Source organism: Oncorhynchus mykiss, chromosome 18, assembly GCF_057628025.1.
Source record: "Oncorhynchus mykiss isolate SJ-2025 chromosome 18, ASM5762802v1, whole genome shotgun sequence".
NCBI classification, from domain to species: domain Eukaryota; kingdom Metazoa; phylum Chordata; class Actinopteri; order Salmoniformes; family Salmonidae; genus Oncorhynchus; species Oncorhynchus mykiss.
This window is the reverse complement of record NC_143039.1, coordinates 77,261,511-77,278,886: the sequence shown is the minus strand read 5'-3', so window position 1 is coordinate 77,278,886 and position 17,376 is coordinate 77,261,511. Positions and strand designations below refer to the sequence as shown.

At 45.2% G+C, this 17,376-nt stretch overlaps 1 protein-coding gene and 1 long non-coding RNA gene across 2 annotated transcripts in view; both read right to left on the bottom strand.

Moving 5' to 3' along the window:
• LOC149975653 (uncharacterized) overlaps positions 1–17,376 on the bottom strand; it is a 217,895-nt gene that overhangs the window by 68,380 nt on the left and 132,139 nt on the right. The window lies entirely within an intron of this gene.
• LOC110496903 (regulating synaptic membrane exocytosis protein 3) overlaps positions 1–17,376 on the bottom strand; it is a 74,267-nt gene that overhangs the window by 45,200 nt on the left and 11,691 nt on the right. The window contains exon 2 of the mRNA XM_090209438.1: positions 13,919–14,246. Coding sequence (XP_090065564.1) covers positions 13,919–14,198 — 280 coding nt within the window. The 5' untranslated portion in view covers positions 14,199–14,246. The remainder of the gene's footprint in view (positions 1–13,918; positions 14,247–17,376) is intronic.

Below are 17,376 nucleotides of genomic sequence, written 5' to 3'. Positions count from 1 at the left end.
AGTGAGGTAGATAATATATAAAGTGAAAATAGAAAGTGAAAAACAATAAAAAATTAACAGTAAACATTCCACATACAGAAGTTTCAAAACAATAAAGACATTACAAATGTCATATTATATATTATATACAGTATTTATATACATGTAACAATGTACAAATGGTTAAAGGACAAAAGATAAAATAAATAAGCATAAATATGGGTTGTATTTACAATGGTGTGTGTTCTTCACTGGTTGCCCTTTTCTCGTGGCAACAAGTCACAAATCTTGCTGCTGTGATGGCACACTGTGGAATTTCACCCAGTAGATATGGGAGTTTTTCAAAATTGGATTTGTTTTCAAATTCTTTGTTGGTCTGTGTAATCTGAGGGAAATATGTCTCTCTAATATGGTCATACATTGGGCAGGAGGTTAGGAAGTGCAGCTCAGTTTCCATCTCATTTTTTGGGCAGTGAGCACATAGCCTGTCTTCTCTTCAGAGCCATGTCTGCCTAAGGCGGCCTTTCTCAATAGCAAGGCTATGCTCACTGAGTCTGTACATAGTCAAAGCTTTTCTTAATTTTGGGTCAGTCACAGTGGTCAGGTATTCCGCCGCAGTGTACTCTCTGTTTAGGGCCAAATAGAATTCTAGTTTGCTCTGTTTTTTGTTAATTCTTTCCAATGTGTCAAGTAATTATCTTTTTGTTTTCTCATGATTTGTTTGGGTCTAATTGTGCTGTTGTCCTGGGGCTCTGTGTGTTTGTGTTTGTGTTTGTGAACAGAGCCCCAGGACCAGCTTGCTTGGGGAATCTTCTCCAGGTTCATCTCTCTGTAGGTGATGGCTTTGTTATGGAAGGTTTGGGAATCGCTTCCTTTTAGGTGGTTATAGAATTTAACGGCTCTTTTCTGGATTTTGATAATTAGTGGGTATCGGCCTAATTCTGCTCTGCATGCATTATTTGGTGTTCTACGTTGTACACTGAGGATATTTTTGCAGAATTCTGCGTGCAGAGTCTCAATTTGGTGTTTGTCCCATTTTGTGAAGTCTTGGTTGGTGAGCGGACGCCAGACCTCACAACCATAAAGGGCAATGGGCTCTATGACTGATTCAAGTATTTTTAGCCAAATCCTAATTGGTATGTTGAAATTGATGTTCCTTTTGATGGCATAGAATGCCCTTCTTGCCTTGTCTCTCAGATCGTTCACAGCTTTGTGGAAGTTACCTGTGGCGCTGATGTTTAGGCCGAGGTATGTATAGTTTTTTGTGTGCTCTAGGGCAACAGTGTCTAGATGGAATTTGTATTCGTGGTCCTGGTGACTGGACCTTTTTTGGAACACAATTATTTTGGTCTTACTGAGATTTACTGTCAGGGCCCAGGCCCTCCTTGGTTGGTGACAGAAGCACCAGATCATCAGCAAACAGCAGACAATTGACTTCGGATTCTAGCAGGGGGAGGCCGGGTGCTGCAGACTTTTCTAGTGCCCGCTCCAATTCGTTGATATATATGTTGAAGAGGGTGGGGCTTAAGCTGCATCCCTGTCTAACAGGGTTTTTTGCCAATTTTAACCGCACACTTGTTGTTTGTGTACATGGATTTTATAATGTCGTATGTTTCACCCCCATCACCACTTTCCATCAGTTTGTATAGCAGACCCTCATGCCAAATTGAATCGAAGGCTTTTTTGAAATCAACAAAGCATGAGAAGACTTTGCCTTTGTTTTGGTTGGTTTGGTTGTCAATTAGGGTGTGCAGGGTGAATACATGGTCTGTTGTACGGTAATTTGGTAAAAAGCCAATTTGACATATGCTCAGTACATTGTTTTCATTGAGGAAATGTACGAGTCTGCTGTTAATGATAATGCAGAGGATTTTCCCAAGGTTACTGTTGACACATATTCCACGGTAGTTATTGGGGTCAAATTTGTCTCCACTTTTGTGGATTGAGGTGATCAGTCCTTGGCTCCAAATATTGGGGAAGATGCCAGAGCTAAGGATGATGTTAAAGAGTTTTAGTATAGCCAATTGGAATTTGTTGTCTGTATATTTGATCATTTCATTGAGGATACCATCAACACCACAGGCCTTTTTGGGTTGGAGGGTTTTTATTTTGTCCTGTAACTCATTCAATGTAATTGGAGAATCCAGTGGGTTCTGGTAGTCTTTAATAGTTGATTCTAAGATCTGTATTTGATCATGTATATGTTTTTGCTCTTTATTCTTTGTTATAGAGCCAAAAAGATTGGAGAAGTGGTTTACCCATACATCTCCATTTTGGATAGATAATTCTTTGTGTTGTTGTTTGTTTAGTGTTTTCCAATTTTCCCAGAAGTGGTTAGAGTCTATGGATTCTTCAATTGCATTGAGCTGATTTCTGACATGCTGTTCCTTCTTTTTCCGTAGTTTATTTCTGTATTGTTTTAGTGATTCACCATAGTGAAGGCGTAGACTCAGGTTTTCCGGGTCTCTATGTTTTTGGTTGGACAGGTTTCTCAATTTCTTTCTTAGATTTTTGCATTCTTCATCAAACCATTTGTCATTATTGTTAATTTTCTTCGGTTTTCTATTTGAGATTTTTAGATTTGATAGGGAAGCTGAGAGGTCAAATATACTGTTAAGATTTTCTACTGCCAAGTTTACACCTTCACTATTACAGTGGAACGTTTTACCCAGGAAATTGTCTAAAAGGGATTGAATTTGTTGTTGTCTAATTGTTTTTTGGTAGGTTTCCAAACTGCATTCCTTCCATCTATAGCATTTCTTAATGTTACTCAGATCCTTTGGCTTTGATGCCTCATGATTGAGTATTGCTCTGTTTAAGTAAACTGTGATTTTGCTGTGGTCTGATAGGGGTGTCAGTGGGCTGACTGTGAACGCTCTGAGAGACTCTGGGTTGAGGTGATAAAGTAGTCTACAGTGCTACTGCCAAGAGATGAGCTATAGGTGTACCTACCATAGGAGTCCCCTCGAAGCCTACCGTTGACTATGTACATACCCAGCGTGCGACATAGCTGCAGGAGTTGTGACCCGTTTTTGTTGGTTATGTTGTCATAGTTGTGGGGGGCATATGTGGGAGGGAATGCTGTCACCTCCAGGCAGGTGTTTGTCCCCCTGTGTGCTGAGGGTGTCAGGCTCTTGTCCGGTTCTGGCATTTAGGTCGCCACAGACTAGTACATGTTCCTGGGCCTGGAAATGATTGATTTGCCCCTCCAGGATGGAGAAGCTGTCTTCATTAAAATATGGGGATTCTAGTGGGGGGATATAGGTAGCACACAGGAGGACATTTTTCTCTGTTAGGATAATTTCCTTTTGAATTTCTAGCCAAATGTAGAATGTTCCTGTTTTGATTAATTTAATGGAGTGAGTTAGGTCTGCTCTATACCAAATTAGCATACCCCCTGAGTCCCTTCCCTGTTTCACACCTGGTAGTTTGGTGGATGGGACTACCAGCTCTCTGTAACCTAGAGGGCAACCAGTGGGTCCGTCTCCTCTATACCAGGTTTCTTGCAGGATGACAATGTCTGTATTACCGATTTCTTTGGTGAAGTCCGGGTTTCTGCTCTTTAGGCCAAAGGCAGATGACCTCAGGCCTTGGATATTCCAGGATGATATAGTGAAGGCTTTTTGTTCCATAGAGTGTCCAATGTTGTTTGTCGTGGTTTGGCCTCAGGCCAGTAAGTGTGAGCAGAGCCTGCTGAGCATCTGGTACATGCCATTGGCTTGGGCGAGTGTGAAAGTGGGGGTTGGGACTGTTTGCCCGCTCACTACCTGGGCGTATGTGTGGCTTCCATGTTGAGGCCCTCTTTGCGGGGGTGGGGGTGCATGGGGTGGGCAGGAGTGGCATAGGTCTGATCTGAGGGGGCCTAAATGGGGTGTGGGCATGGTTGACGTGGGGGGGTGTTGATTGGTTGGTGTGGGGGTGTGGATGTGTCTGGGTGTACTGAGGTCTGGATGTAATTCCTCTTGGCGTGGGTCCTCTATGTGTAGGTCCAGGGGGGGGTCCTGCAGGTCTGGGAGGGTGTCTCGCTGGTCTGGGTGGGGTGTCTATTGATCTGTTGCTCCTGTGTGAAGTGTTGGGGATAAGTTTCAGAGCGATGTTCTTTAGAGTCCTGGCAAAGTTGGGCACTGCTGCCTTGTAGAGGTGGACCTGGTCATTGAGGCTGTTCAAGTCCAGGGTGGAGTGGTGGGCCAGGAAAACATTTGGTTTTGAGGCACAGTCACGGGAAATACTTGCGTTTACCCGCTGTATTGTAGCAGGGTGGAGATAACCACTTGTGCGTTGGGGAAAGTAGAAGAAGCCTTTTCAATCACTCCCTTCAGTGCTGTGGCCACCCTTTCCTGCTGTGCTCTCAGGTCGTTTGTGCCTGTGTGTATTATTATGTGGCTGGGTGAACCTAGTTGGTCTTCAGACAGAAGGTCGAGGGCGCGCTGGGTGTTTGGACACCAGAGTTTAGACACACTGTGTTTGGGAAAAAGTTTTTTTTCTTCTATATATTTCCCATTTGAGTTCATAAGTAGTACAATCTGTGTCTTGTGTTTGTCCTCAGTGGGTGTGAGGGGGTTGTCAGAAGGGATATCAGGGTGGCTGACGGGGGGGTGCTCAGAGGGGGTGAGAGCCGCTGGGCTTGTGGTTCTTCATTTGTCTGTTCTGCTGTGATGTCGACTCTATGGTCAGGGTCTGGTGTGGACTGTTCTGCTGTGGTGTCGGGAATTTTGTCAGGTGCTGAGGTGGGCTGTTCTGCTGGCTTCTCTGTGGGGGTGGCCACCTCTCTAGTGGGTTGTTCTCTGTCACACGCCGTCCCCCTCAACCTCTCCTCCGTCCCCCTCACCCTCTCCTCCATCCCCCTCAACCTCTCCTCCACCAGCAGTCTGATCCTCTCCTCTAAAGCTCTGTTCCTCTCCTGATTCTGCTCTTTCTCCTGTTGAAGTTGTCTCACCACAGTCCAGAGTGCAGATACAGTGCCTTGCGAAAGTATTCGGCCCCCTTGAACTTTGCGACCCTTTGCCACATTTCAGGCTTCAAACATAAAGATATAAAACTGTATTTTTTTGTGAAGAATCAACAACAAGTGGGACACAATCATGAAGTGGAACGACATTTATTGGATATTTCAAACTTTTTTAACAAATCAAAAACTGAAAAATTGGGAGTGCAAAATTGTTCAGCCCCCTTAAGTTAATACTTTGTAGCGCCACCTTTTGCTGCGATTACAGCTGTAAGTCGCTTGGGGTATGTCTCTATCAGTTTTGCACATCGAGAGACTGAAATTTTTTCCCATTCCTCCTGGCAAAACAGCTCGAGCTCAGTGAGGTTGGATGGAGAGCATTTGTGAACAGCAGTTTTCAGTTCTTTCCACAGATTCTCGATTGGATTCAGGTCTGGACTTCGACTTGGCCATTCTAACACCTGGATATGTTTATTTTTGAACCATTCCATTGTAGATTTTGCTTTATGTTTTGGATCATTGTCTTGTTGGAAGACAAATCTCCGTCCCAGTCTCAGGTCTTTTGCAGACTCCGTCAGGTTTTCTTCCAGAATGGTCCTGTATTTGGCTCCATCCATCTTCCCATCAATTTTAACCATCTTCCCTGTCCCTGCTGAAGAAAAGCAGGCCCAAACCATGATGCTGCCACCACCATGTTTGACAGTGGGGATGGTGTGTTCAGCTGTGTTGCTTTTACGCCAAACATAACGTTTTGCATTGTTGCCAAAAAGTTCAATTTTGGTTTCATCTGACCAGAGCACCTTCTTCCACATGTTTGGTGTGTCTCCCAGGTGGCTTGTGGCAAACTTTAAACGACACTTTTTATGGATATCTTTAAGAAATGTCTTTCTTCTTGCCACTCTTCCATAAAGGCCAGATTTGTGCAATATACGACTGATTGTTGTCCTATGGACAGAGTCTCCCACCTCAGCTGTAGATCTCTGCAGTTCATCCAGAGTGATCATGGGCCTCTTGGCTGCATCTCTGATCAGTCTTCTCCTTGTATGAGCTGAAAGTTTAGAGGGACGGCCAAAACCCGTCCAAAATCAGGTTGTAGGTTTTAAGTTTTGATTTGAAGTAGGGATTATGTTGTAGAGGGTAGAATCCAGTATGTGTTCCTGACAAAAAATCCAAGTTTATCTAACTCCTAATCTATATTTTTGAAAGAAAATGCTGAAAAATGCAGGAGCTCTGATCCTGACCTCTGCTCTGCTCTCTCTCTCTCTCTCTCTCTCTCTCTCTCTCTCTCTCTCCGCTCCTCTCTCTCTCTCTCTCTCCGTTCCTCTCTCTCTCTCCCTTTCTTATTGTTCGTCACCAAACTGTTCCTGGATGGTTGGGAGAAGTTGCTCTCAGAGAATGTGTTGGTAGCATTCTTTATTCATGACTGTGTTCTTAGGCAAAATTGTGAGTGAGCCCACTCCCTTGGCTGAGAAGCAACCCCACACATGAAAGGTCTCAGGATGCTTTACTGTTAGCATGACACAGGACTGATGGTAGCGCTCACCTTGTCTTCTCCGGACAAGCTTTTTTCCAGATGCCCCAAACAATCGGAAAGGTGATTCATCAGAGAAAATGACTTTACCCCAGTCCCCTCAGCAGTCCAATCCCTGTACCTTTTGTAGAATATCAGTCTGAACTTGATGTTTTTCCTGGAGAGAAGTGGCTTCTTTGCTGCCCTTCTTGACACCAGGCCATCCTCCAAAAGTCTTCGCCTCACTGTGCGTGCAGATGCACTCACACCTGCCTGCTGCCATTCCTGAGCAAGCTCTGTACTGGTCGTGTCCTGATCCAGCAGCTGAATCAACTTAACTTAATTAAGGAGTCCTGGTGCTTGCTGGACTTTCTTTGGCACCCTGAAGCCTTCTTCACAACAATTGAACCGCTCTCAATGAAGTTCTTGATGATCCGATAAATGTTTGATTTAGGTGCAATCTTACTGCATCAATATCCTTGCCTGTGAAGCCCTTTTTGTGCGAAGCAATAATGACCGCACGTGTTTCCTTGCAGGTAACCATGGTTGACGGAGGAAGAACAATGATTCCAAGCATTGGCTTCCTTTTGAAGCTTCCAGTCTTTTATTCGAACTCAGTCAGCATGTCAGAGTGATCTCCAGCCTTTCAGTCCTTGTCAACACTCACACCTGTGTCACTGGGAGCCTCTACAGCAACGCTCACCCTGATTGGTTTCTTATGAATTACACACCTCGAGAGCCTGGCAGAGAGAGAAATGCCACAGAGCTTTATCAAAATGGCCTCACTAATGGAAATGGGCCTTGGGTTGTTTGTTTGTTTCTCTCTCTATGCCCCCCCCCCCTGCAAACCTTTATTTAACTAGGCAAGTCAGTTAAGAACAAATTCTTATTTACAATGATGTCTAGGAACACTGGGTTAACTGTCTGTTCAGGGGGCAGATCGACAGATTTGTATTTTGTCAACTCGGGGATTCAATCGAGCAACCTTTCAATTGCTGTCCCAAAACTCTAACCACTAGGCTACCTGCCACCCCTCCACTATAAACACTAGGCTACCTGCCACCACTAGGCTACCTGCCGCCCCTACACTCTAACCACTAGACTACCTGAACTAACCACTAGGCTACCTGCCGCCACTCCACTCTAACCACTAGGCTACCTGCTCTAACAAAATAAAGGAAAGGAAAGGAGGAGACAAGGAGGAGGGAGAAGAGGAGGATGTGATTTTGTGTTCCTCTGGCAGCTGAGAATATCTAAATGTAGACCTTCTAGATCTCTCTATTGAAGAAACCAGGGGAAACTCCCTTTAGACATCGACAGCTCCCTGAGCCAGACATGTGGCTGCTGAGACAGAGAGAGAGAGAGAGAGAGACGGAGAGAGAGAGAGAGAGAGAGAGAGAGAGAGAGAGAGAGAGAGAGAGAGGGAGAGAGAGAGACAGAGCGAGAGAGAGCGAGAGAGCGAGGGAGAGAGAGAGAGAGAGACAGAGAGAGAGACAGAGAGAGAGAGAGGGAGAGAGAGAGAGAGAGAGACAGAGAGAGAGAGAGAGAGAGAGAGAGAGAGGGAGAGAGAGAGAGAGAGAGAGACAGAGAGAGAGAGAGAGACCGGGGCCAAGCTTCCTGCCATCCAGGACCTCTATACCAGGCGGTGTCAGAGGAAGGCCCTAAAAATTGTCACGGCACGGCAAGCGGTACCGGAGCGCCGAGTCTAGGTCCAAGAGGCTTCTAAACAGATTATATCCCCAAACCATAAGACTCCAGAACATCTAGTCAAATGGCTACCCAGACTATTTGCATTGCCCACCCCCACGCTGCTGCTACTCTCTGTTATTATCTATACATAGTCACTTTAATAACTCTACCTACATGTACATATTACCTCAATTACCTTGACTAACCGGTGCCCAGCACATTGACTCTGTACCGGTACCCCCTGTCTATAGCCTCCACACTGACTCTGTACCGTAACACCCTGTATATAGCCTCCACATTGACTCTGTACCGGTACCCCCTGTATATAGCCTCCACATTGACTCTGTACCGGTACCCCCTGTATATAGCCTCCACATTGACTCTGTACTGGTACTCCCTGTATATAGCCTCAACACTGACTCTGTACCGTAACACCCTGTATATAGCCTCCACATTGACTCTGTACCGTAACACCCTGTATATAGCCTCCACATTGACTCTGTACCGTACCACCCTGTATATAGCCTCCACATTGACTCTGTACCGGTGCCCCCTGTATATAGTCTCCACATTGACTCTGTACCGTAACACCCTGTATATAGCCTCCACATTGACTCTGTACCGTAATACCCTGTATATAGCCTCCACATTGACTCTGTACCGTAAAACCCTGTATATAGTCTCCCATTGACTCTGAACCGTAACACCCTGTATATAGCCTCCACATTGACTCTGTACCGGTACCCTCTGTATATAGCCTCCACATTGACTCTGTACCGTAACACCCTGTATATAGCCTCCACATTGACTCTGTACCATAACGTCCTGTATATAGACTCCACATTGACTCTGTACCATAACACCCTGTATATAGACTCCACATTGACTCTGTACCGTAATACCCTGTATATAGCCTCCACATTGACTCTGTACCGTAACACCCTGTATATAGCCTCCACATTGACTCTGTACCGTAACACCCTGTATATAGTCTCCACATTGACTCTGTACCGTAATACCCTGTATATAGTCTCCACATTGACTCTGTACCGTAACACCCTGTAAATAGCCTCCACACTGACTCTGTACCGTAACACCTGTATATAGCCTCCACAATGACTCTGTACCGTAATACCCTGTATATAGCCTCCACATTGACTCTGTACCGTAATACCCTGTATATAGTCTCCACATTGACTCTGTACCGTAACACCCTGTATATAGCCTCCACATTGACTCTGTACCGTAATACCCTGTATATAGCCTCCACATTGACTCTGTACCGTAATACCCTGTATATAGTCTCCACATTGACTCTGTACCGTAACACCCTGTATATAGACTCCACATTGACTCTGTACCATAATACCCTGTATATAGCCTCCACATTGACTCTGTACCATAATACCCTGTATATAGCCTCCACATTGACTCTGTACCGTAACACTCTGTATATAGCCTCCACATTGACTCTGTACCATAATACCCTGTATATAGCCTCCACACTGACTCTGTACCATAATACGCTGTATATAGACTCCACATTGACTCTGTACCATAATACCCTGTATATAGACTCCACATTGACTCTGTACCATAATACCCTGTATATAGCCTCCACATTGACTCTGTACCGTAAAACCCTGTATATAGTCTCCCATTGACTCTGAACCGTACTCTCTGTTATTATCTATACATAGTCACTTTAATAACTCTACCTACATGTACATATTACCTCAATTACCTTGACTAACCGGTGCCCAGCACATTGACTCTGTACCGGTACCCCCTGTCTATAGCCTCCACACTGACTCTGTACCGTAACACCCTGTATATAGCCTCCACATTGACTCTGTACCGGTACCCCCTGTATATAGCCTCCACATTGACTCTGTACCGGTACCCCCTGTATATAGCCTCCACATTGACTCTGTACTGGTACTCCCTGTATATAGCCTCAACACTGACTCTGTACCGTAACACCCTGTATATAGCCTCCACATTGACTCTGTACCGTAACACCCTGTATATAGCCTCCACATTGACTCTGTACCGTACCACCCTGTATATAGCCTCCACATTGACTCTGTACCGGTGCCCCCTGTATATAGTCTCCACATTGACTCTGTACCGTAACACCCTGTATATAGCCTCCACATTGACTCTGTACCGTAATACCCTGTATATAGCCTCCACATTGACTCTGTACCGTAAAACCCTGTATATAGTCTCCCATTGACTCTGAACCGTAACACCCTGTATATAGCCTCCACATTGACTCTGTACCGGTACCCTCTGTATATAGCCTCCACATTGACTCTGTACCGTAACACCCTGTATATAGCCTCCACATTGACTCTGTACCATAACGTCCTGTATATAGACTCCACATTGACTCTGTACCATAACACCCTGTATATAGACTCCACATTGACTCTGTACCGTAATACCCTGTATATAGCCTCCACATTGACTCTGTACCGTAACACCCTGTATATAGCCTCCACATTGACTCTGTACCGTAACACCCTGTATATAGTCTCCACATTGACTCTGTACCGTAATACCCTGTATATAGTCTCCACATTGACTCTGTACCGTAACACCCTGTAAATAGCCTCCACACTGACTCTGTACCGTAACACCTGTATATAGCCTCCACAATGACTCTGTACCGTAATACCCTGTATATAGCCTCCACATTGACTCTGTACCGTAATACCCTGTATATAGTCTCCACATTGACTCTGTACCGTAACACCCTGTATATAGCCTCCACATTGACTCTGTACCGTAATACCCTGTATATAGCCTCCACATTGACTCTGTACCGTAATACCCTGTATATAGTCTCCACATTGACTCTGTACCGTAACACCCTGTATATAGACTCCACATTGACTCTGTACCATAATACCCTGTATATAGCCTCCACATTGACTCTGTACCATAATACCCTGTATATAGCCTCCACATTGACTCTGTACCGTAACACTCTGTATATAGCCTCCACATTGACTCTGTACCATAATACCCTGTATATAGCCTCCACACTGACTCTGTACCATAATACGCTGTATATAGACTCCACATTGACTCTGTACCATAATACCCTGTATATAGACTCCACATTGACTCTGTACCATAATACCCTGTATATAGCCTCCACATTGACTCTGTACCATAATACCCTGTATATAGCCTCCACACTGACTCTGTACCATAATACCCTGTATATAGCCTCCACACTGACTCTGTACCATAATACGCTGTATATAGACTCCACATTGACTCTGTACCATAATACCCTGTATATAGCCTCCACATTGACTCTGTACCGTAACACTCTGTATATAGCCTCCACATTGACTCTGTACCGTAACACCCTGTATATAGCCTCCACATTGACTCTGTACCGTAACACCCTGTATATAGCCTCCACATTGACTCTGTACCGTAACACCCTGTATATAGCCTCCACACTGACTCTGTACCGTAATACCCTGTCTATAGCCTCCACACTGACTCTGTACCGTAACACTCTGTATATAGCCTCCACACTGACTCTGTACCATAATACGCTGTATATAGCCTCCACACTGACTCTGTACCGTAACACTCTGTATATAGCCTCCACACTGACTCTGTACCATAATACGCTGTATATAGCCTCCACACTGACTCTGTACCGTAATACCCTGTCTATAGCCTCCACACTGACTCTGTACCGGTACTCCCTGTATATAGCCTCCACACTGACTCTGTACCGTAATACCCTGTATATAGCCTCCACATTGACTCTGTACCGTAACACCCTGTATATAGTCTCCACATTGACTCTGTACCGGTACTCCCTGTATATAGCCTCCACACTGACTCTGTACCGTAATACCCTGTATATAGCCTCCACATTGACTCTGTACCGGTACTCCCTGTATATAGCCTCCACACTGACTCTGTACCGTAATACCCTGTATATAGTCTCCACATTGACTCTGTACCGGTACTCCCTGTATATAGCCTCCACACTGACTCTGTACCGTAATACCCTGTATATAGCCTCCACATTGACTCTGTACCGTAACACCCTGTATATAGCCTCCACATTGACTCTGTACCGTAACACCCTGTATATAGCCTCCACATTGACTCTGTACCGTAACACCCTGTATATAGCCTCCACATTGACTCTGTACCGTAACACCCTGTATATAGCCTCCACATTGACTCTGTACCGTAATACCCTGTATATAGCCTCCACAATGACTCTGTACCGTAATACCCTGTATATAGCCTCCACACTGACTCTGTACCGTAATACCCTGTATATAGCCTCCACACTGACTCTGTACCGTAATACCCTGTATATAGCTTCGCTATTGTTATTTTACTGCTTCTCTTTAATCATTTATTTTTAGGAATTTTCTTAACTTCATTACTGTTTAAGGGCTTGTAATTAAACATTTCACTGTAAGGTCTCCTACATATGTTCTTATCATCCCTCTGCTCTCCTCCCTCTGCTCTCCTCCCTCTCTTCCCCTCTCTACTCTTCTCCTCCCTCTCTTCTCCTCCCTCTCACAAATGGATAGTGAGAGAGATGGAGAGAAAGAGAAGGAGAGAGAGTGTGACAAAATCTCTGACCTAGCAGGAATGGAGATTCTGCTCTGACCTAGCAGGAATGGTGAGAGATTCTGCTCTGACCTAACAGGAATGGTGAGAGATTCTGCTCTGACCTAGCAGGAATGGTGAGAGATTCTGCTCTGACCTAGCAGGAATGGTGAGAGATTCTGCTCTGACCTAGCAGGAATGGAGATTCTGCTCTGACCTAGCAGGAATGGTGAGAGATTCTGCTCTGACCTAGCAGGAATGGTGAGAGATTCTGCTCTGACCTAGCAGGAATGGTGAGAGATTCCAAGCAGAGGAAGGAGGGAACAAGTAGGGGTCAGAAGTATATCATGTACAGTATTACCCAACAAGGAGAAGAGAAAGAGAGAGTAGACTGAGGTCATAGGAAGGAAGGAAGGAAGGAAGGAAGGAAGGAAGGAAGGAAGGAAGGAAGGAAGGAAGGAGGGAAGGAAAGAAGGAGGGACGGAAGGAAGGAGGGACGGAGGGAAGGAAGGAAGGAGGGAGGGAGGGAGGGAGGATAGGAAGGAAGGAAGGAAGGAAGGAAGGAAGGAAGGAAGGAAGGAATGACGGAAGGAAGGAAGGAAGGAAGCAAGGAAGGAAGGAAGGAAGGAAGGAAGGAAGGAAGGAAGGAAGGAAGGAAGGAAGGAAGGAAGGAAGGAAGGAAGGAAGGAAGGAAGGAAGGAAGGAAGGAGATGGAACAGTATTATTAACCAGACATGTGAGAGAAAACATGAGCGATGGAAAGTGAGGAAGAGTGCTCATCCAAGCCCGAGTACGAACAGCAACCTCATCAATAAGAATAATGTACTGTGTTCGCCTGTGATTTCTCCCACCTTGCTGGTTGAGCAACAGGACTCTTCTTTTACAGTAGCTCCACTGCCCCAAAATGGCCGTCAACAACTCAAAAAACAACCAGTTGAAAACAGAGAAACCAGAGTGAAACTGACCTTGCTGGTTGAACAACAGGGTGTTTGTTGAACAACAGGGGCCTAACTCCACCGTTCCAACAACTAACCCCCCCCAATCCACTACAACGCAACAACACTGAATCCCACCTTGCTGGTTGAGCAACAGGACCCTCCTTCTATTATAACTCCACTGCCCCAAAATGGCCGTCAGCAACTCACAAAACAACCCGTTGAAAACAGTGAGACCACAGTGAAACTGACCTTGCTGGTTGAGCTGCAGGGTACTCTTGCTCCACTGCGACAGCCCCACAATGGCCACCATCTTGGCTCCAAGGCTGGATCGTCTCTTCTTGTTCCCGGTCAGCGTTCCCGCCTCTCCCTGCCCACCGCCGCTGCCGGGACTCTTCTCCAGGCTGTACACGGCTCCCGAGATACTGGAGGACCGGACGACGTTCCCCACCGCTGCCGCCCTCGTCACGGAGAGACCGGACATGCCGCCGTGGCCGGGACTGGGCACCTCGACAGAGCTGCTAAGCATCATGGCTACTGAGCAGGAGGAGGCCAGCCAATGGGCTGACGATGGAAAGGACTGGGATTGGAGGGGGGAGAGAGGAGGTTAGACATTATGTAGGAGAGGCTGGAGCAGAGGAGAGAGAGGAGGTTAGACATTATGTAGGAGAGGCTGGAGCAGAGGAGAGAGAGGAGGTTAGACATGATGTAGGAGAGGCTGGAGCAGAGGAGAGAGGAGGTTAGACATGATGTAGGAGAGGCTGGAGCAGAGGAGAGAGAGGAGGTTAGACATTATGTAGGAGAGGCTGGAGCAGAGGAGAGAGAGAAGAGGTTAGACATTATGTAGGAGAGGCTGGAGCAGAGGAGAGAGAGGAGGTTAGACATTATGTAGGAGAGGCTGGAGCAGAGGAGAGAGAGGAGGTTAGACATTATGTAGGAGAGGCTGGAGCAGAGGAGAGAGAGAGAGGAGGTTAGACATTGATATTTCAGAGGTTGTGTAAATGGACAGAGTGGGAGTACATTTGAAGGACAAAGTAAACAATTTGACCATTTGCATTTTACAAAGTAAATAGTAAGTAAACAAAGTAAACTAAATTTGATTAATATTTCTATTTTTTAATGCTTGCTGACATCAGAAATGATTTTGTTACAAACGGATACATAACGTGTATATGCAAGCCAACTGTCCACATGAGTTAGTATAGAACACACACACACACACACACACACACACACACACACACACACACACAAACACACACACACACACACACACACACACACACAAGTGTGTGTATCAGACAGGAGGTTTTGGAAATGTCAGGTCTGGCCTGCTGCTGTGACCCTGTTGGCTGGTACTTGTCTTCAGTGTTATTTTGAATACTTTTTCCCAGTTTAACCTTAAAGAAGTGACAGATGATACATAGACCTATAGAGCCAACCTGCACAGTAGGAGAACAGATCAGAACTGCACCAACATAATCCTCCTTCCACCTCTCCTCTTTCTCTGTCTCTCTCTCTCTGTCTCTCTGTCTCTCTCTCTCTCTCTCTGTCTCTCTGTCTCTCTCTCTCTGTCTCTCTCTCTCTGTCTCTCTGTCTCTCTCTCTCTGTCTCTCACTCTCTGTCTCTCTGTCTCTCTCTCTCTCTGTCTCTCACTCTCTGTCTCTCTCTCTTTCTCTCTCTCTCTCTCTCTGTCTCTATCCCTGTCTCTGTCTCTCTCTGTCTGTCTGTCTGTCTGTCTGTCTGTCTGTCTGTCTGTCTGTCTGTCTGTCTGTCTGTCTCTCTCTCTCTCAATTCAAGGGCTTTATGGCATGGGAAACATACAGTTGTAGTCAGAAGTTTACATATATACACTTGGTTGGAGTCATTAAAACTCATTTTTCAACCACTCCACAAATTTATTGTTAACAAACTATAGTTTTAGCAAGTCGGTTAGGACATCTACTTTGTGCATGACACAAGTCCTTTTTCCAAAAATAGTTTGCAGACAGATTATTTCACTTATAATTCACTGTATCACAATTCCAGTGGGTCAGAAGTTTACATACACTAAGTTGACTGTGCCTTTAAACAGCTTGGAAAATTCCAGAAAGTGATGTCATGTCTTTAGAAGCTTCTGATAGGCTAATTGCCATAATTTGAGGCAATTGGAGGTGTACCTGTGCATGTATTTCAAGGCCTACCTTCAAACTCAGTGCCTCTTTGCTTGACATCATGGGAAAATCAAAATAAATCAGCCAAGACCTCAGAAAAAACAATTGTAGACCTCCACAAGTCTGGTTCATCCTTGGGAGCAATTTCCAAATGCCTGAAGGTACCACGTTCATCTGTACCAACAATAGTATGCAAGTATAAACACCATGGGACCACGCAGCCGTTGTACTGCTCAGGAAGGAGACGCGTTCTGTCTCCTAGAGATGAACGTACTTTGGTGTGAAAAGTGCAAATCAATCCCAGAACAACAGCAAAGGACCTTGTGAAGATGCTGGAGGAAACAGGTACAAAAGTATCTATATCCACAGTAAAAACGAGTCCTACATCGACATAACATGAAAGGCCGCTCAGCAGGGAAGCAGCCACTGCTCCAAAACCGCCATAAAACCGCATGCATTATTTGGTGTACACGGAGGATAGTTCTGCATGCAGAGTCTCAAATTGGTGTTTGTCCCATTTCGTGAATTGTCTGTCTCTTCGATTCTCCCGTTACTCCTCTTTCTGTTAGTTCTGTCTATTGACACATTGACTGTTGTTATCAGCAAAGCAAATCACCGTGTCAGGGTAGTACTCACACAGAATGCTACACACACGCAAACAAGTACTTCACACATGCAGCAAAAAGCAAACTAGCTCAGGTCAACATGTACAAATGATGGCGCAAACACAATGACAATGACTCTCTCTCTCTCTCTCTCTCTCTACTCTCTCTCTCTCTCTACTCTCTGTCTCTCTCTCTACTTGCTCTACTCTCTCTCTCTCTTCTCTCTCTCTCTCTACTCTCTCTCTCTCTCTACTCTCTGTCTCTCTCTCTACTTGCTCTACTCTCTCTCTCTCTTCTCTCTCTCTCTACTCTCTCTCTCTCTCTACTCTCTCTCTACTTGCTCTACTCTCTCTCTCTCTTCTCTCTCTCTCTTCTCTCTCTACTCTCTCTCTCTCTTCTCTCTCTCTCTACTCTCTCTCTCTCTCTCTCTCTCTACTCTCTCTCTCTCTCTCTCTCTCTACTCTCTCTCTCTCTCTACTTGCTCTACTCTCTCTCTCTCTTCTCTCTCTCTCTTCTCTCTCTACTCTCTCTCTCTCTTCTCTCTCTACTCTCTACTCTCCCTCTCTCTCTTTTTCTCTACTCTCCCTCTCTCTCTCAATCTCTTTTTCTCTACTCTCTCTTTCTACTCTCACTACTCTCTCTCAGCTCGCTCTTCTCTCTCTCTCTCTCTCTCTCTCTCTCTACTCTCCCTCTCTCTCTCTACTCTCCCTCTCTCTCTCAATCTCTCTCTCGGTCTCTCTCTCGCTCTCTGTCAATTCAATTCAATTTCAATTCAAGGGGCTTTATTGGCATGGGAAACATATTGCCAAGCAAGTGAAGTAGATAATATACAAAAGTGAAATATATAATAAAATTGAACAGTAAACATTACATGACACTCACAGAAGTTCCAAAATAAGAAAGACATTTCAAATGTCATATTATGTCTGTATACAGTGTTGTAACGATGTAC